A 27,963-nucleotide genomic window follows, 5' to 3' on the forward strand; every position below is an offset into this window, starting at 1 on the left:
TGTGCTGTCAATATATTTCATTACCATTGGTTAATAAAGAAGCTGCTTTGGCCTATGGCAGGGCGGAATAAGGTTAGGAGGGAAATAAAGTGGAGTCAGAGAGATGCTATGTAGCTGCCAAAGGAGACAGATGCTGGAACCTTACTGATGGGCCACAGCCTCATTGCAACACATAAATTAATAAAAATGGGTTAATTTAAGATGCAAGAGTTAGTTAATAGGAAGGCTGCCTGACCTAACAGGCCAAACAGTGTAGTAATTAATTCTGTGCGATTAATTTGGGTCTGGGTGGCCAGGAACGAAAGAGCAGTCTCTGTCAGAACAGCATTATTAAAGAAAATATAGTTTAAAGCAGTGTATAAAAGTCAAGACAATATATGCCTAAAAAATGAAAATCCACCTTCTCAGCAGGGCTGAGAAGGTCAGCAGATGAAGCACTGGCCGTACATGTGAAAGGAATACAGCGCCCAGGTCAGTGCTGATTGAGTTTGCAGCTCACGAGTAATCACACTGCTCTGGAGGCAGAGTCAGAGGACCCTGGGAGCAAGCTGGCTAGCTGGACTAGAGTTTGCAAGTTCTGTGTTTGATAAGATATCAATGCTTCACGATATACTGTGGACAGGAATACAGCAAGACACCTACCCATCAGTCGCTGGTATCCACATGCACTTTCTATGCACATACAGTGGTTAAAAGCTTCCCTTACCTGCAGAAAGGACCCACACTTGGTTTATAGTACCCATACTGAGTACGCACAGTCCACCTATAACTCCAGTTAAGGAGCCCCATCACCTCTGACTCTGTGCACAGTGCACGTAAACTCAAGCAGGCACATGCACACACACAGACACATAAGTCAGTACCAAATGCAGGTATTTCCTATATTAACTCTATCAACACACGGCATTCTTTCCAGGTTCACTCAGCTGTGCATATGGGAACCTTTCCAATGCTGCTTTAAACGTCAAACTTTTATAAAACAATGAAAATTTGGCTTAAAAAATGTATCACAAATATAAAGATTTTCATTGATACAATCTGGTACATCATAATTTAGCACATAAAAATCTAATGTGATACAAACTGACAGAAAGCAAAAGAAAAGAATTTGCCTGTGGTTTAAACTAATAAAAACTGTAATGTCTTCATAAAGTATTTATGAAGCACTTAGGCAGAGATATTTATAGATAATGCAGGCAACAAAACAATCAAATACGAGGTAAATATAGAACTATAATACAATATCATCATATAAAAAAGTGAAGATATCAGTTTTCCACTGTATTGACACTACAGTAAATGTCAAGTATGAAGAAAGTAAAATTTAAAATCTATGTATCCCAAATGAAATTAAGTATCACCTTACCACAGACATTGCTTCTGTGGAAAATCCTCTTACAGACTTATGAAAACCCTGAAAGCAGAAACCAAAAGGCAAATTTATATTTAGGCTACATCCAACATGATCACAGGCTTCCAGAGAGCATTAACTACACATTTGGCAAAGCTGGAATTCTCTACGGTGTTGCTCACGATTGCCTGGATGCCAGCTGCAGGGGCTGACACCCCCACCTCCACTTGGACACATACGTATACATAATTTAAAAAGTTCTAAGAGATAGAAAATGGAGTTAATACTCAGTATTTCCTCCTGCACAGAACTACACCCAGAGTTTTCCCAATAGCAATCACTTTAATTACACATTTGATGGCTGTCAAGCTGATTCATTGTTTTGTTATCACACAAAAAAAAAACAAAAAACACCTCAGCCATATAAGATCTTTGGGATACTAAAACCTAGGCTCAACTGTTCCTCATCGAAGTCTTTATCACAGAGGTAATTTATAACTGTGGTATGGAAGGAAGTGAAAAAGAAGAAAGAAATGATTTATATTCACAAAGAATAAAGTGAGAAAAATCCATTTTCCCTAAAAGAACCAATTGGTTAACTTAAAATGAACTTAAGTTTCTATCAAAAGTACCTGCACACAGAAATCCCTGCAATCAGTGCCGAGATCTGGATGTCTAGTTTTATAAGCCTCATTAATAAGTGTGCCAAAGGGCATGTCAAGCTAGGGACTACTTCCAGGATGGTGGTCTTATGGCTGAACACTCAGTTTGTTAAGCACACACTGCAAGGTTCACGTAGAGCCTGAATCGCCCATAACGCATTTCTCTGTCACTGAGAGATAGATACACGATCACACTTTAAAAGAGTCTCATCTCCACATGGAGTCATTCTAAAGGCAGAAACCCAGTTTAATATTTTTAAACATGTTTTTTAAAACAGTTTTTAAAATATTTTATTTATTTATTCATTCATTCATTTATTTATTTATTATGTATACGGTGCTGTATCTGTGTGTATCCCTCCAGCTCAGAAGAGGGCACCAGATTTCATTACAGAACTACAGATGGTTGTGAGCCACCATGTGGTTGCTGGGAATTGAACTCAAGACCTCTGGAAGAGCAGTTAGTGCTCTTAACTGCTGAGCCATCTCTCCAGCTCCCCCAGTTTAATATTTTTTAATTTAAAATGTTCACCTGTTTAAGGACCCAGGAAATGCTGCTCTCACATATTCTGCTTTAGACCTCAAACTGAGAGCATTCAGGGAGCGGCAGAGGACTCTGTCTGAGGTTCCTTCACCTCATTAGAGACCAGAAGGGTCACAGACAGAAACACCCACTTTACCGGTTATGGTAACTTCATTAGCCAAGCTCAGACACAGCAGAGAGGAAGAGACTAACAACACAAGGTCACACTCAAGCACAGAGGAGTTTTGTGTTATCTACTCTTAGGGAAATTTTTTATTTATATTTATTATTATTATTTTGCTATTTTATTGGGGTAGTAAATGATTCTGAAGGGGAGAAGAGGGTATCCAGGCCTCAGTGTGTCATTTTTATGGCTCATGTGCACTGCTAACCTTTTTGTTTCTTCCTAATCCATCTATTATCAGGAATTCTATTTGATGAGAACATTTCAAATTTTACATGTAAATTAAAAACCCAGTTCAACTAAGCAGTTTACCCAGACTTACAGAAACAGTATTCTATCCAATAACTTTGCCCATTAAAATCAAACATGTCAAGAGGGTAAAGGTGTGCACTTACATAAACAGTGAGTAGAAAATCTTCAAATGCTGTCAAAACATTGCCGTCCGTTTGCTTGCCACTGACACGACTCCAAATCCAGACACTGCAGTGGAAAATTAGAGTTCATCCATCAGTAAACACACACAACGCTGAGCACCACAAGTCTATGTTCAGAGCATGTTTGGCGGGCACATCTACAAAGCAGAGTCTGGTTAACCTAAACTTGTTTAATGTTACTGAATACGCGAGTCAGACCACAACCTTCCTTAAGAGCCTCCTTCACTAACAGATACAGGACAGCCACAGATGGCTGTAATGGAAAAAGCGCTAAAAACACTTCTTAGACAGTTGCATTTAGTGAGACTTCCAGAATCACCGCCTCCAATTCTGTAAACGAGAGTGAGTGAGTCCTGTGATGAGGCAGAAGGTGACACAACAGTAGGAGGAACACAACTGAAACTACCTCTGGAGTAGAGACAGCAACCGAGACAGGGCTCTCAGAACCCAGCAGCTCAGACCTAAGGATTGATCCAGGACATGGACGGAAGACTCTGGATCTTTACACCAGTGAAAATTAGGACTCCCCTTTTGTTTTTAGCTATCAGGTCATTATCCTTTAATTTTATTTCATTGTCTTTTAATTCTTGTCTTTCATGAACTAAAATGACGAGGCTTTTATCTGTTGCATTATATTATTAATTTTACTGATCCAATTTTAGCAACAAATTCATAAGATAGCTATAAAATTCCTGGGCTTCCATCTCTCTCCACGTTCACTATGTACCATGTGGAAGTCTTCTGTGCACTGGGCCTGAGGCCCACTTCCAGTGCGCTTTATTCTATTCGCTATGGTGAGCAGTCCCTCAATCCAGAAAGGGCTACCACCCATGTGTGGCTGAGCTGCGCCTGGGAGAGGTGCAATGCTGTGAAACGCAAAGGAAAATAATCTGCGGACTAGAAGAACAGTTATCACTGGGAGCGCAGGACTAGAAGAACAGTTATCACTGGGAGCACAGGACTAGAAGAGCATTGTTATCACTGGGAGCACAGGACTAGAAGAACAGTTATCACTGGGAGCACAGGACTAGAAGAACAGTTATCACTGGGAGCGCAGGACTAGAAGAACAGTTATCACTGGGAGCACAGGACTAGAAGAACAGTTATCACTGGGAGCGCAGGACTAGAAGAGCATCGTTATCACTGGGAGCGAAGGACTAGAAGAGCAGTTATCACTGGGAGCACAGGACTAGAAGAACAGTTATCACTGGGAGCACAGGACTAGAAGAACAGTTATCACTGGGAGCACAGGACTAGAAGAACATTGTTATCACTGGGAGCACAGGACTAGAAGAACAGTTATCACTGGGAGCACAGGACTAGAAGAACAGTTATCACTGGGAGCACAGGACTAGAAGAACATTGTTATCACTGGGAGCACAGGACTAGAAGAACAGTTATCACTGGGAGCGCAGGACTAGAAGAACAGTTATCACTGGGAGCACAGGACTAGAAGAGCATTGTTATCACTGGGAGCACAGGACTAGAAGAACAGTTATCACTGGGAGCGCAGGACTAGAAGAACAGTTATCACTGGGAGCGCAGGACTAGAAGAACAGTTATCACTGGGAGCGCAGGACTAGAAGAACAGTTATCACTGGGAGCGCAGGACTAGAAGAACAGTTATCACTGGGAGCACAGGACTAGAAGAACATTGTTATCACTGGGAGCACAGGACTAGAAGAGCAGTTATCACTGGGAGCACAGGACTAGAAGAACATTGTTATCACTGGGAGCGCAGGACTAGAAGAACAGTTATCACTGGGAGCGCAGGACTAGAAGAGCATTGTTATCACTGGGAGCGCAGGACTAGAAGAACAGTTATCACTGGGAGCGCAGGACTAGAAGAACATTGTTATCACTGGGAGCGCAGGACTGGAAGAGCATTGTTATCACTGGGAGCACAGGACTAGAAGAACAGTTATCACTGGGAGCGCAGGACTAGAAGAGCAGTTATCACTGGGAGCACAGGACTAGAAGAACAGTTATCACTGGGAGCACAGGACTAGAAGAACAGTTATCACTGGGAGCACAGGACTAGAAGAACAGTTATCACTGGGAGCACAGGACTAGAAGAACAGTTATCACTGGGAGCGCAGGACTAGAAGAACAGTTATCACTGGGAGCGCAGGACTAGAAGAACAGTTATCACTGGGAGCGCAGGACTAGAAGAACAGTTATCACTGGGAGCGCAGGACTAAAAGAACAGTTATCACTGGGAGCGCAGGACTAGAAGAACAGTTATCACTGGGAGCGCAGGACTAGAAGAACAGTTATCACTGGGAGCGCAGGACTAGAAGAACAGTTATCACTGGGAGCGCAGGACTAGAAGAACAGTTATCACTGGGAGCACAGGACTAGAAGAGCATCGTTATCACTGGGAGCACAGGACTAGAAGAACAGTTATCACTGGGAGCGCAGGACTAGAAGAACAGTTATCACTGGGAGCGCAGGACTAGAAGAGCATCGTTATCACTGGGAGCACAGGACTAGAAGAACAGTTATCACTGGGAGCACAGGACTAGAAGAACAGTTATCACTGGGAGCACAGGACTAGAAGAACAGTTATCACTGGGAGCAAAGGACTAGAAGAGCATTGTTATCACTGGGAGCACAGGACTAGAAGAACAGTTATCACTGGGAGCACAGGACTAGAAGAACAGTTATCACTGGGAGCACAGGACTAGAAGAGCATTGTTATCACTGGGAGCGCAGGACTAGAAGAACAGTTATCACTGGGAGCGCAGGACTAGAAGAACAGTTATCACTGGGAGCACAGGACTAGAAGAACATTGTTATCACTGGGAGCACAGGACTAGAAGAGCAGTTATCACTGGGAGCACAGGACTAGAAGAACAGTTATCACTGGGAGCACAGGACTAGAAGAGCAGTTATCACTGGGAGCGCAGGACTAGAAGAACAGTTATCACTGGGAGCACAGGACTAGAAGAGCAGTTATCACTGGGAGCACAGGACTAGAAGAGCAGTTATCACTGGGAGCACAGGACTAGAAGAGCATCGTTATCACTGGGAGCACAGGACTAGAAGAACAGTTATCACTGGGAGCACAGGACTAGAAGAACAGTTATCACTGGGAGCACAGGACTAGAAGAGCAGTTATCACTGGGAGCACAGGACTAGAAGAACATTGTTATCACTGGGAGCGCAGGACTAGAAGAGCATCGTTATCACTGGGAGCACAGGACTAGAAGAACAGTTATCACTGGGAGCACAGGACTAGAAGAACAGTTATCACTGGGAGCACAGGACTAGAAGAACAGTTATCACTGGGAGCAAAGGACTAGAAGAGCATTGTTATCACTGGGAGCACAGGACTAGAAGAACAGTTATCACTGGGAGCACAGGACTAGAAGAACAGTTATCACTGGGAGCACAGGACTAGAAGAGCATTGTTATCACTGGGAGCGCAGGACTAGAAGAACAGTTATCACTGGGAGCACAGGACTAGAAGAACAGTTATCACTGGGAGCAAAGGACTAGAAGAGCATTGTTATCACTGGGAGCGCAGGACTAGAAGAACAGTTATCACTGGGAGCACAGGACTAGAAGAGCATCGTTATCACTGGGAGCACAGGACTAGAAGAGCAGTTATCACTGGGAGCACAGGACTAGAAGAACATTGTTATCACTGGGAGCGCAGGACTAGAAGAGCATCGTTATCACTGGGAGCACAGGACTAGAAGAACAGTTATCACTGGGAGCACAGGACTAGAAGAACAGTTATCACTGGGAGCACAGGACTAGAAGAACAGTTATCACTGGGAGCAAAGGACTAGAAGAGCATTGTTATCACTGGGAGCACAGGACTAGAAGAACAGTTATCACTGGGAGCACAGGACTAGAAGAACAGTTATCACTGGGAGCACAGGACTAGAAGAGCATTGTTATCACTGGGAGCGCAGGACTAGAAGAACAGTTATCACTGGGAGCACAGGACTAGAAGAACAGTTATCACTGGGAGCGCAGGACTAGAAGAGCATTGTTATCACTGGGAGCGCAGGACTAGAAGAACATTGTTATCACTGGGAGCGCAGGAGTAGAAGAACAGTTATCACTGGGAGCACAGGACTAGAAGAGCAGTTATCACTGGGAGCACAGGACTAGAAGAACAGTTATCACTGGGAGCACAGGACTAGAAGAACAGTTATCACTGGGAGCAAAGGACTAGAAGAGCATTGTTATCACTGGGAGCGCAGGACTAGAAGAACAGTTATCACTGGGAGCACAGGACTAGAAGAACAGTTATCACTGGGAGCACAGGACTAGAAGAACAGTTATCACTGGGAGCACAGGACTAGAAGAACAGTTATCACTGGGAGCGCAGGACTAGAAGAGCATCGTTATCACTGGGAGCGCAGGACTAGAAGAACATTGTTATCACTGGGAGCGCAGGAGTAGAAGAGCAGTTATCACTGGGAGCACAGGACTAGAAGAACATTGTTATCACTGGGAGCACAGGACTAGAAGAGCAGTTATCACTGGGAGCGCAGGACTAGAAGAACATTGTTATCACTGGGAGCGCAGGAGTAGAAGAACATTGTTATCACTGGGAGCGCAGGACTAGAAGAACAGTTATCACTGGGAGCGCAGGACTAGAAGAACAGTTATCACTGGGAGCACAGGACTAGAAGAACAGTTATCACTGGGAGCGCAGGACTAGAAGAACAGTTATCACTGGGAGCGCAGGACTAGAAGAACAGTTATCACTGGGAGCACAGGACTAGAAGAACAGTTATCACTGGGAGCGCAGGACTAGAAGAACAGTTATCACTGGGAGCACAGGACTAGAAGAACAGTTATCACTGGGAGCACAGGACTAGAAGAACAGTTATCACTGGGAGCACAGGACTAGAAGAACAGTTATCACTGGAAGCGCAGGACTAGAAGAACAGTTATCACTGGGAGCGCAGGACTAGAAGAACAGTTATCACTGGGAGCACAGGACTAGAAGAACAGTTATCACTGGAAGCGCAGGACTAGAAGAACAGTTATCACTGGGAGCGCAGGACTAGAAGAACAGTTATCACTGGGAGCACAGGACTAGAAGAACATCGTTATCACTGGGAGCACAGGACTAGAAGAACATCATTATCACTGGGAGCGCAGGACTAGAAGAACAGTTATCACTGGGAGCACAGGACTAGAAGAACAGTTATCACTGGGAGCGCAGGACTAGAAGAACAGTTATCACTGGGAGCACAGGACTAGAAGAACAGTTATCACTGGGAGCACAGGACTAGAAGAACAGTTATCACTGGGAGCGCAGGACTAGAAGAGCAGTTATCACTGGGAGCGCAGGACTAGAAGAACAGTTATCACTGGGAGCACAGGACTAGAAGAACAGTTATCACTGGGAGCACAGGACTAGAAGAACAGTTATCACTGGGAGCACAGGACTGGAAGAGCATTGTTATCACTGGGAGCGCAGGACTAGAAGAACAGTTATCACTGGGAGCACAGGACTAGAAGAACAGTTATCACTGGGAGCACAGGACTAGAAGAACAGTTATCACTGGGAGCGCTGGACTAGAAGAGCATTGTTATCACTGGGAGCGCAGGACTAGAAGAACAGTTATCACTGGGAGCGCAGGACTAGAAGAGCAGTTATCACTGGGAGCGCAGGACTAGAAGAACAGTTATCACTGGGAGCACAGGACTAGAAGAACAGTTATCACTGGGAGCGCAGGACTAGAAGAGCAGTTATCACTGGGAGCACAGGACTAGAAGAACAGTTATCACTGGGAGCACAGGACTAGAAGAACAGTTATCACTGGGAGCACAGGACTAGAAGAACAGTTATCACTGGGAGCGCAGGACTAGAAGAACAGTTATCACTGGGAGCGCAGGACTAGAAGAACAGTTATCACTGGGAGCGCAGGACTAGAAGAACAGTTATCACTGGGAGCGCAGGACTAAAAGAACAGTTATCACTGGGAGCGCAGGACTAGAAGAACAGTTATCACTGGGAGCGCAGGACTAGAAGAACAGTTATCACTGGGAGCGCAGGACTAGAAGAACAGTTATCACTGGGAGCGCAGGACTAGAAGAGCATCGTTATCACTGGGAGCACAGGACTAGAAGAACAGTTATCACTGGGAGCGCAGGACTAGAAGAGCATCGTTATCACTGGGAGCAAAGGACTAGAAGAGCAGTTATCACTGGGAGCGCAGGACTAGAAGAACATTGTTATCACTGGGAGCGCAGGAGTAGAAGAGCAGTTATCACTGGGAGCACAGGACTAGAAGAACATTGTTATCACTGGGAGCGCAGGACTAGAAGAACATTGTTATCACTGGGAGCGCAGGAGTAGAAGAACATTTTTATCACTGGGAGCGCAGGACTAGAAGAACAGTTATCACTGGGAGCGCAGGACTAGAAGAACAGTTATCACTGGGAGCACAGGACTAGAAGAACAGTTATCACTGGGAGCACAGGACTAGAAGAACAGTTATCACTGGGAGCGCAGGACTAGAAGAACAGTTATCACTGGGAGCACAGGACTAGAAGAACAGTTATCACTGGAAGCGCAGGACCAGAAGAACAGTTATCACTGGGAGCGCAGGACTAGAAGAACAGTTATCACTGGGAGCACAGGACTAGAAGAACATCGTTATCACTGGGAGCACAGGACTAGAAGAACATCATTATCACTGGGAGCGCAGGACTAGAAGAACAGTTATCACTGGGAGCACAGGACTAGAAGAACAGTTATCACTGGGAGCGCAGGACTAGAAGAACAGTTATCACTGGGAGCACAGGACTAGAAGAACAGTTATCACTGGGAGCACAGGACTAGAAGAACAGTTATCACTGGGAGCGCAGGACTAGAAGAACAGTTATCACTGGGAGCACAGGACTAGAAGAACAGTTATCACTGGAAGCGCAGGACTAGAAGAACAGTTATCACTGGGAGCGCAGGACTAGAAGAGCAGTTATCACTGGGAGCGCAGGACTAGAAGAACAGTTATCACTGGGAGCACAGGACTAGAAGAACAGTTATCACTGGGAGCACAGGACTAGAAGAACAGTTATCACTGGGAGCACAGGACTGGAAGAGCATTGTTATCACTGGGAGCGCAGGACTAGAAGAACAGTTATCACTGGGAGCACAGGACTAGAAGAACAGTTATCACTGGGAGCACAGGACTAGAAGAACAGTTATCACTGGGAGCGCTGGACTAGAAGAGCATTGTTATCACTGGGAGCGCAGGACTAGAAGAACAGTTATCACTGGGAGCGCAGGACTAGAAGAGCAGTTATCACTGGGAGCGCAGGACTAGAAGAACAGTTATCACTGGGAGCACAGGACTAGAAGAACAGTTATCACTGGGAGCGCAGGACTAGAAGAGCAGTTATCACTGGGAGCACAGGACTAGAAGAACAGTTATCACTGGGAGCACAGGACTAGAAGAACAGTTATCACTGGGAGCACAGGACTAGAAGAACAGTTATCACTGGGAGCGCAGGACTAGAAGAACAGTTATCACTGGGAGCGCAGGACTAGAAGAACAGTTATCACTGGGAGCGCAGGACTAGAAGAACAGTTATCACTGGGAGCGCAGGACTAAAAGAACAGTTATCACTGGGAGCGCAGGACTAGAAGAACAGTTATCACTGGGAGCGCAGGACTAGAAGAACAGTTATCACTGGGAGCGCAGGACTAGAAGAACAGTTATCACTGGGAGCGCAGAACTAGAAGAGCATCGTTATCACTGGGAGCGCAGGACTAGAAGAACATTGTTATCACTGGGAGCGCAGGAGTAGAAGAACATTGTTATCACTGGGAGCGCAGGACTAGAAGAACAGTTATCACTGGGAGCGCAGGACTAGAAGAACAGTTATCACTGGGAGCACAGGACTAGAAGAACAGTTATCACTGGGAGCGAAGAACAGTTATCACTGGGAGCGCAGGACTAGAAGAACAGTTATCACTGGGAGCACAGGACTAGAAGAACAGTTATCACTGGAAGCGCAGGACTAGAAGAACAGTTATCACTGGGAGCGCAGGACTAGAAGAACAGTTATCACTGGGAGCACAGGACTAGAAGAACATCGTTATCACTGGGAGCACAGGACTAGAAGAACATCATTATCACTGGGAGCGCAGGACTAGAAGAACAGTTATCACTGGGAGCACAGGACTAGAAGAACAGTTATCACTGGGAGCGCAGGACTAGAAGAACAGTTATCACTGGGAGCACAGGACTAGAAGAACAGTTATCACTGGGAGCACAGGACTAGAAGAACAGTTATCACTGGGAGCGCAGGACTAGAAGAGCAGTTATCACTGGGAGCGCAGGACTAGAAGAACAGTTATCACTGGGAGCACAGGACTAGAAGAACAGTTATCACTGGGAGCACAGGACTAGAAGAACAGTTATCACTGGGAGCACAGGACTGGAAGAGCATTGTTATCACTGGGAGCGCAGGACTAGAAGAACAGTTATCACTGGGAGCACAGGACTAGAAGAGCAGTTATCACTGGGAGCGCAGGACTAGAAGAACAGTTATCACTGGGAGCACAGGACTAGAAGAACAGTTATCACTGGGAGCGCAGGACTAGAAGAGCAGTTATCACTGGGAGCACAGGACTAGAAGAACAGTTATCACTGGGAGCACAGGACTAGAAGAACAGTTATCACTGGGAGCACAGGACTAGAAGAACAGTTATCACTGGGAGCGCAGGACTAGAAGAACAGTTATCACTGGGAGCGCAGGACTAGAAGAACAGTTATCACTGGGAGCGCAGGACTAGAAGAACAGTTATCACTGGGAGCGCAGGACTAAAAGAACAGTTATCACTGGGAGCGCAGGACTAGAAGAACAGTTATCACTGGGAGCGCAGGACTAGAAGAACAGTTATCACTGGGAGCGCAGGACTAGAAGAACAGTTATCACTGGGAGCGCAGGACTAGAAGAGCATCGTTATCACTGGGAGCACAGGACTAGAAGAACAGTTATCACTGGGAGCACAGGACTAGAAGAACAGTTATCACTGGGAGCACAGGACTAGAAGAACAGTTATCACTGGGAGCAAAGGACTAGAAGAGCAGTTATCACTGGGAGCGCAGGACTAGAAGAACATTGTTATCACTGGGAGCGCAGGAGTAGAAGAGCAGTTATCACTGGGAGCACAGGACTAGAAGAACATTGTTATCACTGGGAGCGCAGGACTAGAAGAACATTGTTATCACTGGGAGCGCAGGAGTAGAAGAACATTGTTATCACTGGGAGCGCAGGACTAGAAGAACAGTTATCACTGGGAGCACAGGACTAGAAGAACAGTTATCACTGGGAGCACAGGACTAGAAGAACAGTTATCACTGGGAGCGCAGGACTAGAAGAGCAGTTATCACTGGGAGCGCAGGACTAGAAGAACAGTTATCACTGGGAGCACAGGACTAGAAGAACAGTTATCACTGGGAGCACAGGACTAGAAGAACAGTTATCACTGGGAGCACAGGACTGGAAGAGCATTGTTATCACTGGGAGCGCAGGACTAGAAGAACAGTTATCACTGGGAGCACAGGACTAGAAGAGCAGTTATCACTGGGAGCGCAGGACTAGAAGAACAGTTATCACTGGGAGCACAGGACTAGAAGAACAGTTATCACTGGGAGCGCAGGACTAGAAGAGCAGTTATCACTGGGAGCACAGGACTAGAAGAACAGTTATCACTGGGAGCACAGGACTAGAAGAACAGTTATCACTGGGAGCACAGGACTAGAAGAACAGTTATCACTGGGAGCGCAGGACTAGAAGAACAGTTATCACTGGGAGCGCAGGACTAGAAGAACAGTTATCACTGGGAGCGCAGGACTAGAAGAACAGTTATCACTGGGAGCGCAGGACTAAAAGAACAGTTATCACTGGGAGCGCAGGACTAGAAGAACAGTTATCACTGGGAGCGCAGGACTAGAAGAACAGTTATCACTGGGAGCGCAGGACTAGAAGAACAGTTATCACTGGGAGCGCAGGACTAGAAGAGCATCGTTATCACTGGGAGCACAGGACTAGAAGAACAGTTATCACTGGGAGCACAGGACTAGAAGAACAGTTATCACTGGGAGCACAGGACTAGAAGAACAGTTATCACTGGGAGCAAAGGACTAGAAGAGCAGTTATCACTGGGAGCGCAGGACTAGAAGAACATTGTTATCACTGGGAGCGCAGGAGTAGAAGAGCAGTTATCACTGGGAGCACAGGACTAGAAGAACATTGTTATCACTGGGAGCGCAGGACTAGAAGAACATTGTTATCACTGGGAGCGCAGGAGTAGAAGAACATTGTTATCACTGGGAGCGCAGGACTAGAAGAACAGTTATCACTGGGAGCACAGGACTAGAAGAACAGTTATCACTGGGAGCACAGGACTAGAAGAACAGTTATCACTGGGAGCACAGGACTAGAAGAACAGTTATCACTGGGAGCGCAGGACTAGAAGAACAGTTATCACTGGGAGCACAGGACTAGAAGAACAGTTATCACTGGAAGCGCAGGACCAGAAGAACAGTTATCACTGGGAGCGCAGGACTAGAAGAACAGTTATCACTGGGAGCACAGGACTAGAAGAACAGTTATCACTGGGAGCACAGGACTAGAAGAACAGTTATCACTGGGAGCGCTGGACTAGAAGAGCATTGTTATCACTGGGAGCGCAGGACTAGAAGAACAGTTATCACTGGGAGCGCTGGACTAGAAGAGCATTGTTATCACTGGGAGCACAGGACTAGAAGAACAGTTATCACTGGGAGCACAGGACTAGAAGAACAGTTATCACTGGGAGCGCAGGACTAGAAGAACAGTTATCACTGGGAGCACAGGACTAGAAGAACAGTTATCACTGGAAGCGCAGGACCAGAAGAACAGTTATCACTGGGAGCGCAGGACTAGAAGAACAGTTATCACTGGGAGCACAGGACTAGAAGAACAGTTATCACTGGGAGCACAGGACTAGAAGAACAGTTATCACTGGGAGCGCTGGACTAGAAGAGCATTGTTATCACTGGGAGCGCAGGACTAGAAGAACAGTTATCACTGGGAGCGCAGGACTAGAAGAACAGTTATCACTGGGAGCACAGGACTAGAAGAACAGTTATCACTGGGAGCGCAGGACTAGAAGAACAGTTATCACTGGGAGCACAGGACTAGAAGAACAGTTATCACTGGGAGCACAGGACTAGAAGAACAGTTATCACTGGGAGCGCAGGACTAGAAGAGCAGTTATCACTGGGAGCGCAGGACTAGAAGAACAGTTATCACTGGGAGCACAGGACTAGAAGAACAGTTATCACTGGGAGCACAGGACTAGAAGAACAGTTATCACTGGGAGCACAGGACTGGAAGAACAGTTATCACTGGGAGCACAGGACTAGAAGAACAGTTATCACTGGGAGCACAGGACTAGAAGAACAGTTATCACTGGGAGCGCAGGACTAGAAGAACAGTTATCACTGGGAGCACAGGACTAGAAGAACATCGTTATCACTGGGAGCACAGGACTAGAAGAACATCGTTATCACTGGGAGCACAGGACTAGAAGAACAGTTATCACTGGGAGCACAGGACTAGAAGAACAGTTATCACTGGGAGCACAGGACTAGAAGAACATCGTTATCAATGGGAGCACAGGACTAGAAGAACAGTTATCACTGGGAGCGCAGGACTAGAAGAGCATCGTTATCACTGGGAGCACAGGACTAGAAGAGCAGTTATCACTGGGAGCGCAGGACTAGAAGAACAGTTATCACTGATAGCGCAGGACTAGAAGAACAGTTATCACTGGGAGCAGAGGACTAGAAGAACAGTTATCACTGGGAGCTCAGGACTAGAAGAACAGTTATCACTGGGAGCGCAGGACTAGAAGAGCATCGTTATCACTGGGAGCGCAGGACTAGAAGAACAGTTATCACTGGGAGCGCAGGACTAAAACAACAGTTATCACTGGGAGCGCAGGACTAGAAGAACAGTTATCACTGGGAGCGCAGGACTAGAAGAACAGTTATCACTGGGAGCACAGGACTAGAAGAACAGTTATCACTGGGAGCACAGGACTAGAAGAACATCGTTATCACTGGGAGCACAGGACTAGAAGAACAGTTATCACTGGGAGCACAGGACTAGAAGAACAGTTATCACTGGGAGCGCAGGACTAGAAGAACAGTTATCACTGGGAGCACAGGACTAGAAGAACAGTTATCACTGGGAGCACAGGACTAGAAGAACAGTTATCACTGGGAGCGCAGGACTAGAAGAACAGTTATCACTGGGAGCACAGGACTAGAAGAACAGTTATCACTGGGAGCTCAGGACTAGAAGAACAGTTATCACTGGGAGCGCAGGACTAAAAGAACAGTTATCACTGGGAGCGCAGGACTAGAAGAACAGTTATCACTGGGAGCGCAGGACTAGAAGAACAGTTATCACTGGGAGCGCAGGACTAGAAGAACAGTTATCACTGGGAGCGCAGGACTAGAAGAACAGTTATCACTGGGAGCGCAGGACTAAAAGAACAGTTATCACTGGGAGCGCAGGACTAGAAGAACAGTTATCACTGGGAGCGCAGGACTAGAAGAACAGTTATCACTGGGAGCACAGGACTAGAAGAACAGTTATCACTGGGAGCACAGGACTAGAAGAACATCGTTATCACTGGGAGCACAGGACTAGAAGAACAGTTATCACTGGGAGCACAGGACTAGAAGAACAGTTATCACTGGGAGCACAGGACTAGAAGAACAGTTATCACTGGGAGCGCAGGACTAGAAGAACAGTTATCACTGGGAGCACAGGACTAGAAGAACAGTTATCACTGGGAGCGCAGGACTAGAAGAACAGTTATCACTGGGAGCAAAGGACTAGAAGAGCATCGTTATCACTGGGAGCGCAGGACTAGAAGAACATTGTTATCACTGGGAGCGCAGGACTAGAAGAACAGTTATCACTGGGAGCACAGGACTAGAAGAACAGTTATCACTGGGAGCGCAGGAGTAGAAGAACAGTTATCACTGGGAGCGCAGGACTAGAAGAACAGTTATCACTGGGAGCACAGGACTAGAAGAACAGTTATCACTGGGAGCACAGGACTAGAAGAACAGTTATCACTGGGAGCGCAGGACTAGAAGAACAGTTATCACTGGGAGCACAGGACTAGAAGAACAGTTATCACTGGAAGCGCAGGACTAGAAGAACAGTTATCACTGGGAGCGCAGGACTAGAAGAACAGTTATCACTGGGAGCACAGGACTAGAAGAACATCGTTATCACTGGGAGCACAGGACTAGAAGAACATCATTATCACTGGGAGCGCAGGACTAGAAGAACAGTTATCACTGGGAGCACAGGACTAGAAGAACAGTTATCACTAGGAGCACAGGACTAGAAGAACAGTTATCACTGGGAGCACAGGACTAGAAGAACAGTTATCACTGGGAGCACAGGACTAGAAGAACAGTTATCACTGGGAGCACAGGACTTGAAGAACAGTTATCACTGGGAGCACAGGACTAGAAGAACAGTTATCACTGGGAGCGCAGGACTAGAAGAACAGTTATCATTGGGAGCGCAGGACTAGAAGAACAGTTATCACTGGGAGCGCAGGACTAGAAGAACAGTTATCACTGGGAGCGCAGGACTAGAAGAACAGTTATCACTGGGAGCACAGGACTAGAAGAACAGTTATCACTGGGAGCGCAGGACTTGAAGAACAGTTATCACTGGGAGCACAGGACTAGAAGAACAGTTATCACTGGGAGCGCAGGACTAGAAGAACATCGTTATCACTGGGAGCACAGGACTAGAAGAACAGTTATCACTGGGAGCACAGGACTAGAAGAACAGTTATCACTGGGAGCGCAGGACTAGAAGAACAGTTATCACTGGGAGCACAGGACTAGAAGAACAGTTATCACTGGGAGCACAGGACTAGAAGAGCATCGTTATCACTGGGAGCGCAGGACTAGAAGAACAGTTATCACTGGAAGCGCAGGACTAGAAGAACAGTTATCACTGGGAGCACAGGACTAGAAGAACAGTTATCACTGGGAGCGCAGGACTAGAAGAACAGTTATCACTGGGAGCGCAGGACTAGAAGAACAGTTATCACTGGGAGCACAGGACTAGAAGAGCATCGTTATCACTGGGAACGCAGGACTAGAAGAACAGTTATCACTGGGAGCACAGGACTAGAAGAGCATTGTTATCACTGGGAGCGCAGGACTAGAAGAACAGTTATCACTGGGAGCGCAGGACTAGAAGAGCATCGTTATCACTGGGAACGCAGGACTAGAAGAACAGTTATCACTGGGAGCACAGGACTAGAAGAGCATCGTTATCACTGGGAACGCAGGACTAGAAGAACAGTTATCACTGGGAGCACAGGACTAGAAGAGCATTGTTATCACTGGGAGCGCAGGACTAGAAGAACAGTTATCACTGGGAGCGAAGGACTAGAAGAACAGTTATCACTGAGAGCACAGGACTAGAAGAACAGTTATCACTGGGAGCACAGGACTAGAAGAACAGTTATCACTGGGAGCGCAGGACTAGAAGAACAGTTATCACTGGGAGCACAGGACTAGAAGAACAGTTATCACTGGGAGCGCAGGACTAGAAGAACAGTTATCACTGGGAGCACAGGACTATAAGAACAGTTATCACTGGGAGCACAGGACTAGAAGAACAGTTATCACTGGGAGCACAGGACTAGAAGAACAGTTATCACTGGGAGCGCAGGACTAGAAGAACATCGTTATCACTGGGAGCACAGGACTAGAAGAACAGTTATCACTGGGAGCACAGGACTAGAAGAACAGTTATCACTGGGAGCACAGGACTAGAAGAACAGTTATCACTGGGAGCACAGGACTAGAAGAGCATTGTTATCACTGGGAGCACAGGAGTAGAAGAACAGTTATCACTGGGAGCGCAGGACTAGAAGAACAGTTATCACTGGGAGCACAGGACTAGAAGAACAGTTATCACTGGGAGCGCAGGACTAGAAGAACAGTTATCACTGGGATCGCAGGACTAGAAGAGCATTGTTATCACTGGGAGCACAGGACTAGAAGAACAGTTATCACTGGGAGCGCAGGACTAGAAGAACAGTTATCACTGGGAGCACAGGACTAGAAGAACAGTTATCACTGGGAGCGCAGGACTAGAAGAACAGTTATCACTGGGAGCGCAGGACTAGAAGAACAGTTATCACTGGGAGCACAGGACTAGAAGAACATTGTTATCACTGGGAGCGCAGGACTAGAAGAACAGTTATCACTGGGAGCGCAGGACTAGAAGAACAGTTATCACTGGGAGCACAGGACTAGTAGAACATCGTTATCACTGGGAGCACAGGACTAGAAGAACAGTTATCACTGGGAGCGCAGGACTAGAAGAACAGTTATCACTGGGAGCGCAGGACTAGAAGAACAGTTATCACTGGGAGCACAGGACTAGAAGAGCATTGTTATCACTGGGAGCGCAGGACTAGAAGAACAGTTATCACTGGGAGCACAGGACTAGAAGAACAGTTATCACTGGAAGCGCAGGACTAGAAGAACAGTTATCACTGGGAGCGCAGGACTAGAAGAACAGTTATCACTGGGAGCACAGGACTAGAAGAACATCGTTATCACTGGGAGCACAGGACTAGAAGAACATCATTATCACTGGGAGCGCAGGACTAGAAGAACAGTTATCACTGGGAGCACAGGACTAGAAGAACAGTTATCACTGGGAGCGCAGGACTAGAAGAACAGTTATCACTGGGAGCACAGGACTAGAAGAACAGTTATCACTGGGAGCACAGGACTAGAAGAACAGTTATCACTGGGAGCGCAGGACTAGAAGAACAGTTATCACTGGGAGCAAAGGACTAGAAGAACAGTTATCACTGGGAGCGCAGGACTAGAAGAACAGTTATCACTGGGAGCACAGGACTAGAAGAAGAGTTATCACTGGGAGCACAGGACTAGAAGAACAGTTATCACTGGGAGCACAGGACTAGAAGAACAGTTATCACTGGGAGCACAGGACTAGAAGAACAGTTATCACTGGGAGCACAGGACTAGAAGAACAGTTATCACTGGGAGCGCAGGACTAGAAGAACAGTTATCACTGGGAGCGCAGGACTAGAAGAACAGTTATCACTGGGAGCGCAGGACTAGAAGAACAGTTATCACTGGGAGCGCAGGACTAGAAGAACAGTTATCACTGGGAGCGCAGGACTAGAAGAACAGTTATCACTGGGAGCGCAGGACTAGAAGAACATTGTTATCACTGGGAGCACAGGACTAGAAGAACAGTTATCACTGGGAGCGCAGGACTAGAAGAACAGTTATCACTGGGAGCGCAGGACTAGAAGAGCATCGTTATCACTGGGAGCGCAGGACTAGAAGAACAGTTATCACTGGGAGCACAGGACTAGAAGAACATCGTTATCACTGGGAGCACAGGACTAGAAGAGCAGTTATCACTGGGAGCGCAGGACTAGAAGAACAGTTATCACTGGGAGCGCAGGACTAGAAGAACAGTTATCACTGGGAGCACAGGACTAGAAGAACAGTTATCACTGGGAGCACAGGACTAGAAGAACAGTTATCACTGGGAGCACAGGACTAGAAGAACAGTTATCACTGGGAGCGCAGGACTAGAAGAACAGTTATCACTGAGAGCACAGGACTAGAAGAACAGTTATCACTGGGAGCACAGGACTAGAAGAACAGTTATCACTGGGAGCACAGGACTAGAAGAACAGTTATCACTGGGAGCACAGGACTAGAAGAACAGTTATCACTGGGAGCACAGGACTAGAAGAACAGTTATCACTGGGAGCGCAGGACTAGAAGAACAGTTATCACTGGGAGCGCAGGACTAGAAGAGCATCGTTATCACTGGGAGCGCAGGTCTAGAAGAACAGTTATCACTGGGAGCACAGGACTAGAAGAGCAGTTATCACTGGGAGCACAGGACTAGAAGAACAGTTATCACTGGGAGCACAGGACTAGAAGAACATTGTTATCACTGGGAGCGCAGGACTAGAAGAGCAGTTATCACTGGGAGCACAGGACTAGAAGAACAGTTATCACTGGGAGCACAGGACTAGAAGAACAGTTATCACTGGGAGCACAGGACTAGAAGAACAGTTATCACTGGGAGCACAGGACTAGAAGAACAGTTATCACTGGGAGCACAGGACTAGAAGAGCATTGTTATCACTGGGAGCACAGGACTAGAAGAGCTATCCTTATAACATCTTTTCTGGAGTAGATAGTAGTTATAAGTTTCTGTTTCCTTTGTAAAATCCATATGATGCAACTTGTTCATTTTCCCATAGGCATGTATGTCTATTTAATAAAACTTAATGGCTTGAAGAAATAGACTTAGATGGTCTGAAATACCAGTGTTTTTTCCTGTTAGACTATACTCATTTGTATTTTTTTTCTTAATTAATGGCTTCTCTGAGATCTAAGTTCACAACTGTGCCTTCTTTTTACTTGCTCTGTGCCCTGCCTGAACTTTACAGTCTACTTAACAGTCGTTTACCAAACCTAACTACTAGAAATCCCCAAAGAGAGACACATTGCAATTTTCTATCAATCTTCTTACTTGATAAATAGCACAGATACACTAGATTTCCTCAGAAAATTTATTTAAATATGTCTTTACAGTTCACAAACTTGTCTTTTATCAAGACCATACTCATATCCTGGCACAGCCATACCTGGTGGGAACAGCAAAGTGGTAAAGCCAGTGTTGGGGTTCCTGCATTTACCGGCCCGTCCTGCTGGGGCTGACAATGCTCCTGCCAGGGGCACGGTAGTGACAGCACACCGCAGCATAGTAACGGCACAGTAGATGCACACTGCTGCACAGCAGCGAGAAGCACACCGGTAACCGCTGCCTCAGGGGAGACACCACAGTCCCCGGAGCCCCCTCCAGAACTGCACACAAACTAGGACTGCCTGTATTCTCCGTGACTGCTGGTGGACCACACTGCCCTCCCCTTATCCCAGCCCTTCCCTAATAAACTCCTGCGTGGTTTTGTCGAGCTCTGAGGTTTACTTCTCATGGTCACAGAGAAACAGTAGTCAGCACAGCCGTGTGACAAAGATCCGCAAACCCATGCCATTTTTGGTTTTGCTTTCCACAGGTTGCATGCTTGGGGGATTTTTAATATTTATACAACCTGGGAAAACTGGATGGATGGGAAATTTCTTATGAATCATTAATGCCTTCTCCCAAAAGTACTGCTGCTTGGCTTCCCCAGGGAGTACTGAGCACAGCACTCCTCGCACTCACCCACCTGAAGGTCTTCCTTACGCCCTGGAGGTTGTGTCCCACATAAAGCAGCCAGAGTTCTCTTTATGAGGCTCTGAGATATTCTCGAAACATCTCCTGGACTTACTCGGGAACAATACAATCAGAACACGGTGCAAGTTTCTTCCTATTATACACTCAGGCGATTACACGACATATACATCAACAAAGTTAGATTAGCTGAAGTTACCGCTGCCCTACACAGGGGCTTATCCTGGTGGGCAAAAAATGGTGTAGAAAGATGATAAAAGAATGAGGTGTCAGGACCTCCCTTTCTTAGAGTTAACTCCTACACAGCCACTCTGATGTCAAATGACCACACAGCAGAAGAATGACAGGATTAAAGATACAAATGAATCCTCTAAGGATATGAAATGCAATCCTTTTATTGTGCTAAAAATTGAATAATTATAGCATCAGCACTGGCCTGAGGATTTTTCTTGGGCCTATTGACAACAATAATACAGTGCTTTGGATATAGCAATCTACCTGGGCTAGTTTATAGATTTTCTTTCTGTCTAGTGTTCTTGAAGCTACAAGATCAGCCTAGAAGTTGGGCTATGTGATTGATGAAGGAAAATGACTGTAAAAGATAATTCTGTCCAAAGATAAATATGGTATATGGATATTAGACATTAACTAAATGATAACCATGCCACAATCCATCCCCAACTCTACCCATAAAATCTCCCAGGGAGATCCTTGTGTCCCCTAGTCCCTTCCACAATACCCAATCTCTTGGGGATGGTGAGAATGAAACAGGAGGACTATGGGGAGAGACGAGAGAATAAAGAAAACAGATAACATGTTCTGTCATGGTTTATTAATGATAACTAAATGTAGATATGTAAAAGGAAGTTAAACATGTGCCCAGGGACAGAAATGACGGGATCTGTTTTGGAACAACATGAAGTTATCCCCGATCACAGTACTGAATTTTGTACAAATAAGGATGTACTCTGACTGCCAATTAGTAAGGCTGAGAGATTTCCCCAATATCTGTGGCCTGGCTCAACTTTCCTTCACATACTCCTAGCATCCTCTCTGGAACCAGTAAACCAACAAGGTCAGCTCCCAGCAATATCCTATACTACTTCTTATTATTATCTATTTCATTGCTCCTCTCCTATATGACATAAACTCCAGGAAGCACCACTGCATGCCCAGTGCTAACCGCAGTGTCTATTGTACTGCTGGTTGTAACAGCTGGAGTTCACAGTCTGGCTCCCATCTAAGCCAATCACAAGCTTGATAGTTATCTTTTTTTAAGATTTATATATACAGTGTTCTGTCTGCATGAATGCCTGCAGGCCAGAAGAGGGCTCCAGATCTCATTACAGATGGTTGTGAGCCACCATGTGGTTGTTAGGAATTAAACTCAGGATCTCTGGAAGAGCAGTCAGTGCTCTTAACCTCTGAGCCATCTCTCCAGCCTCCAATTAAAGGCTTTGCATGAGATGGGTTGGTAGCATCTAAACGTTCAAAGGAGTCCTCCCAGCTTGTCAGGATTACTTGAGCAACAAAAGAGAATTCTCCCTACATGAAGACACCTATGTAAAAAGTTACATATTGAAGCCAAACTTTTAACAAAGTTACTAAGGTGATTAGTTCACGTCCTTTAAACTACAAACAGATAGTGCAGTTAGCTACTGCCACAGCCTGGATTATGAGTTGAAAGGTGAAGGGCTCTAGCAAGCCCAAGCATGGCAAATATGTCACCTGTGGGTTTTAACTTTAACCCTTCTCTCCCATTCCTCTGCCTGGCTAAACCATTAGATTACAATCCTAAAGGTAGCCACCAAGGTCCATTCCATTATTTGACCACTTCCTCTTCTTGAGGCTGACTACCAACGTCCAGCTTTTAAAGCACTTAAGTTCAGCAATCATAAGCCCCTCATTTGGCTATCCTAATTAACATGCTCAATCAAAACAAACCAACAGCATCCTAACATGGGGTTTCTCCTCTTCCCTGTGTGAACTGCCATTTGCCTACAGTCTACTCAGAGGAAGTCTTTTGCTCCTCAGATCAAATATTCCTTCCCTGATGGGGGGAAGAGTCTTCTGTTTTGTGTTAATTTCATTGGTTAAGTAATAAAGAAACTGCTTGGCCTCATAGGTTAAAACATAGGTGGGTGGAGTAAACAGAACAGAATGCTGGGAGAAAGAAGCTGAGTCAAGGAGTCGCCATGATTCTCCCACTCCTGACAGACACAGGTTAAGATCTTCTCTGGTAAGCCACCTCGTGGGCTACACACATTATTAGAAATGGGCTAGTCCAGGTCCGAGAGTTAGTCGAGAAAAGGCTAGATATAATGAGCCAAGCGGTGGTTAAAAGAATACAGTTTCCGTGTAATTATTTTGGGTAAAGTTAGCCGGGTGGCGGGAAGCAGCCTGCTGCTCATATTACAACACTTCCCTCTCTCACTTGTCCCCCTTTTCTCTTCTCCCTAATCCTCTATCCCCTATCTTTGTCTCTTATTACCTGACCTTTATTTCTCTAGGGCAAATAAACCTCCTTTGTGTTGAAATCTTCGTCTTAGGGCATCTTGTGCCAACTTCAAGGTTCTTTCAATAGGAATCTCACCTATTAATGAAATGAAAGGAGGCTTAGGGAGACACTGCAACAAGCTGTTAGCAAAGGAACAGCTGCTTTGCTTTATACAGATATTGTCTCCACTATGAGGAGAGCATTATCTATTAAAGTCACCCATACGTGCATGTCCTTGTGAAACACACATCTGAAACGTTATCTGTTTCTAGAGGACAAGTTAAACGCTAAGTCAATATACTCAGTTCAAGTAAATATTAAGTCACCTGAGAAAAAACTGAGGACCTAAAAATACATATGGTTCATAACTTGATTTCTTAATCCTTACTTAAGATGCAAAAAGAGTGAAGTTAATCAGTTTCTCCAAGCTTTGTTTCATTTAACAGTATATCTTACAAAATCAAAGAAAATTTGCTTTTAGGATCCCATGGCAATTGAAAAAGGAAGGAAATCCCAAATGTGGAATGAAAACCTCATCAATTAGGACATGCCAGTCAACACCTAAGAAACAAGCACAGTCTATCTCTGCTCCAGCCTGGCAGCTTAAAAAAAATAGTTATCTAGTCAAAAGTACAGACAAAGTGTTTCGTAATTCCTTCTGACTCTCACACATATGAAAATCTCTTTCACACACACCATGGACTCTTTGTCAACATCCACATGGGTATCTGTTTCATTTATTGGAAAAAGTTTAAAAGTCGATGCTCAACAATACTCTTCCACATTACATTCCAGAACTTAACATAATTAACAGAAACTGGTAAGACAGAAACGATGAGACGTGCTTCATCTAAAGCAAAAGGCAGACACTGCCTAGTACCTGAGAGAAAATTTATGGAGCACTTTTAATGGATTTTGGAGGCCAAGAAATGGCTTTAGAAAAATACAGGGCACGCAGAAGCTGCTAAGCACGGGGATCAGTCATGCAGAACAAATGTGAGGAATAGGGAAACAAGCCTGTGCATTTGGTGAAAGCCCAGTGTGGCTGGAAAACAGAGGAGAAAGAAAAAAAACCAAACCCACCTTCTACTCCTGTTTGGAAAGGGACAGAGGAGCAAAGGCCAAGACTACAGTTAGAGGCAGGCCAAGACAGTCCCATACCAAAGTCTTCATGAACATATCCAGACTTGAACTCAGGGCTTAAATGTGAATCTCCTCTCATCTTGCCCAGAACAGACGGGAGTTACAGACAGTTATGCTTCCTGAACTCACTGACTCTGTAGTCTAATTGACCTCCAAGACCTTTAACTCTTGATTTTTATCTTAAGTCTGAAAAACAACTGTTTAAATGTCACCTCTAACATTTATGAGCTATCTGACCTCAGGAAAATGACTTAACCCTTCTGAAATACAGTATCTCCAGATGTAGAGATAAGGTATAAAGCACCGACATCATAAAGCTTTGTGATAATCACTCAATACCTAAGATGTCACCAGGCATAGAGAAAGCAATAACTGCCAAGCTTTGTTGTTCCTGGCATTAGGTTGCTATTCTTTTCTACCCACCTATGCCCATTGTCCCTTTTACCACCAGCAGAAATCAGCGATCACCTCTTCCCTACACAACTGCCACTGCCCAGCTGGGTTTCTTCCACGGCACTGACTATTCCATATCTACACCATAAATTCTTTGTGCAGGAGACAGAGTGGTTTAAACTCAAAGTGAGTCATGTCTTTCTCCTGCTCATATCTGGTGTGAGACTCCCATATCGATAATATAGCATCCAAATTCCTCAGCACACACGATTGTTCTCATCATCCCAAAAAACTAAAATACAGTTACCCCGAAGTCCAGCTCATCTCTCATAATCTAACCATCAAAACAAAAATTCTGTAATGTTCATATATCAAAGTGCTACTGTTCCTCATTAAAATCACTTTTAGGTAATTAATATCACCTTTAGTATGGTGACTAGATTATCTTTGTACCTCTGAAACATAGTCTAGTATATCACAAACAATAATTGTTTGCTAAGTGAAAGTTGGAAAATCATGAATAAGCATTGAAATATCAAACTCAGTTGTAGTGGCAAAAATAAAAACCTACTTTAAGTGCTCTCATAAAGATACTAAATATAAAGTATGTGCATAGTTTTTAGGAGGAAAATGCAATCTGAGTTAACTTACATGGATATACATCTTGCTATATTCACTTCCCTGCTACACAGATCTAAAACCGAGTTTCTGCAATTTATTCAGTGGCTGAACTTCCACAATCCCTTAGAATTCCTTTATTAGATGAAGTGGCAAAAGCCCTGCTTCATAATGATGTCCAATAACATTCAAACAGAAACAGAAAGTTCAAGCCGGTAATAGCCGCGGAGGACACAGAGAGTAACATTTTATCCAAAGTATAGTCCATAATTTTCCTTAAATGTCTTTGACATAATTTTGGTTTTGCTTTCTTTAATACGTTAATTTCAGTGTTTGGGTGGAGGTAATAGAAGAATACAAGTTTACTGCAATTATAAACACATAGCACATGTCTAAGGGGCTGAAAGGGAATTAACAACTCTTCACTTAGCTTTTGTATTAAAAGTACTCCTAAAACCCAGTTTTAAGGTCTGTAGCCCGGCGCAATGGTTCACGCCTTTAATTCGAGCATTAAGAGTCAAAAGAAGGTGGATCTTTGTGAGTTTGAGGCGAGCATGGTCAGCATAGACGATTTCAGGACAGCAAAAGATACATAAATACTCACTCAAAACAACAACAAAAATCTGTGAAAACTTCACCACGGTACGGTATTTTAAAATATACAGACAATGGGCGGAGCTAGTTTGGTTTCTGTTATGTAATACCTTGGCAAATTCTAAAATGTGCATGCACCTTGTACCAAAAGCTTCTCCTCGAACTCGTAAATAACCTAGAGAATCTTTCTTCGAAACCTTTGTCAGAGGCACCCACCAACATCACTAACACACGTGGGGACGCACCTCCCAAACCAGTCAGCCCCTGGGCGGGTTGTGCACAGCGGGCTAACGCTGCCAGCGACACACAACGCATTTTCTGCACACTATCCCAAAGGTGAAGCTAAACAACCCGGTTACATCACCCAGGGCCTTACCAGCCGGGAGACCAGCATTCACTGACCAACAGGACATCAGGAAACCTGGCGACTGTTTCAACCGACGCAGCCGCGACTTCCGAGTGCGCCCGAACACGCGCATGCGCACTGCACTGGCGCCCTCTCGCGGAGTCGCAGCGCTGGCAAGACTAGGGGGCGGGGCCTCGGCCGGGCGCCTCCCAGGTCGCACCGCGACGCCCCACGCGCCCTGCTCTCCTCCACGCCTTCAGTGGATCCCGGGACACATGGGAGAAACATCATAAGAATTAGCTAGGGGGGTTCTTGCTTTTAAAGAGATCCCAGCGGAGCACCGGGCTGAGCTCCCAAAGTCCGTTATCAGAGTGGGATGAGTGAGAAGACAAGCAAAGAGGTCAAGACCATGATGGGGACACCCACTGAAAGAGCTGACCTGAGCTAAGGGAAGCCATCAACTCCAGCCTGACAGCGAAGGAATTATTAGAGGACCAAACTAGTCCCTCACAGTTGTACGACTGGGGCAGACTGCGGGGCCACTGACAGTGAGACCAGGATTTATCCCTACCGCTTGTACTGACTTACTGGAAACACATTCTCTTTGGAGGGTACCTTGCTCAGACTAGATATAGTGGGGAGGGCCTTGGTCCTGCCTCACAGCAATGTGCTAGACATTGTTGACTCCCCCATGGGATGGGATGTGGATGTGTGTGGGGAAGAGGTGGAGAGGATGGGAGGAGGGGAGGGAGTGAGAACTGGGATTGGTATGTAAAATGAGAAAAGATTTTTTTAAACAAAGTGCTCTAAATCCTGAAGCCAATAGCAACCTATTCCTAACCAGAGTTCAGATTCTGTATGTTTGACTGAAGCCCTTCTAAGTTAAGAACC

The 27,963-nt window shown here is 45.5% G+C and overlaps 1 protein-coding gene across 6 annotated transcripts in view; it reads right to left on the minus strand.

Moving 5' to 3' along the window:
• The window catches only part of LOC142851706 (protection of telomeres protein 1-like), a 73,148-nt gene extending 45,934 nt beyond the window's left edge, over window positions 1–27,214 (minus strand). The window contains exons 1-4 of one of the 6 annotated variants that reach the window (XM_075975675.1): window positions 27,103–27,144; window positions 3,116–3,200; window positions 1,362–1,414; window positions 643–701 (exon numbers count right to left, since the gene is read on the minus strand). Coding sequence is in view for 3 of the 6 variants with exons in the window: in XM_075975672.1 (XP_075831787.1) it covers window positions 1,367–1,375 (9 nt within the window). In the remaining 3 variants the exon portion in view is untranslated. Of the gene's footprint in view, window positions 1–642; window positions 702–1,361; window positions 1,415–3,115; window positions 3,201–26,971 lie in introns of all 6 variants that reach the window. The other 5 variants (XM_075975672.1, XM_075975678.1, XM_075975674.1 and 2 more) reach the window with 5 other exon arrangements.
• Window positions 27,215–27,963: the final 749 nt, after the last annotated feature.

This window comes from Microtus pennsylvanicus, chromosome 6 (assembly GCF_037038515.1).
Source record: "Microtus pennsylvanicus isolate mMicPen1 chromosome 6, mMicPen1.hap1, whole genome shotgun sequence".
Classification (NCBI taxonomy): domain Eukaryota; kingdom Metazoa; phylum Chordata; class Mammalia; order Rodentia; family Cricetidae; genus Microtus; species Microtus pennsylvanicus.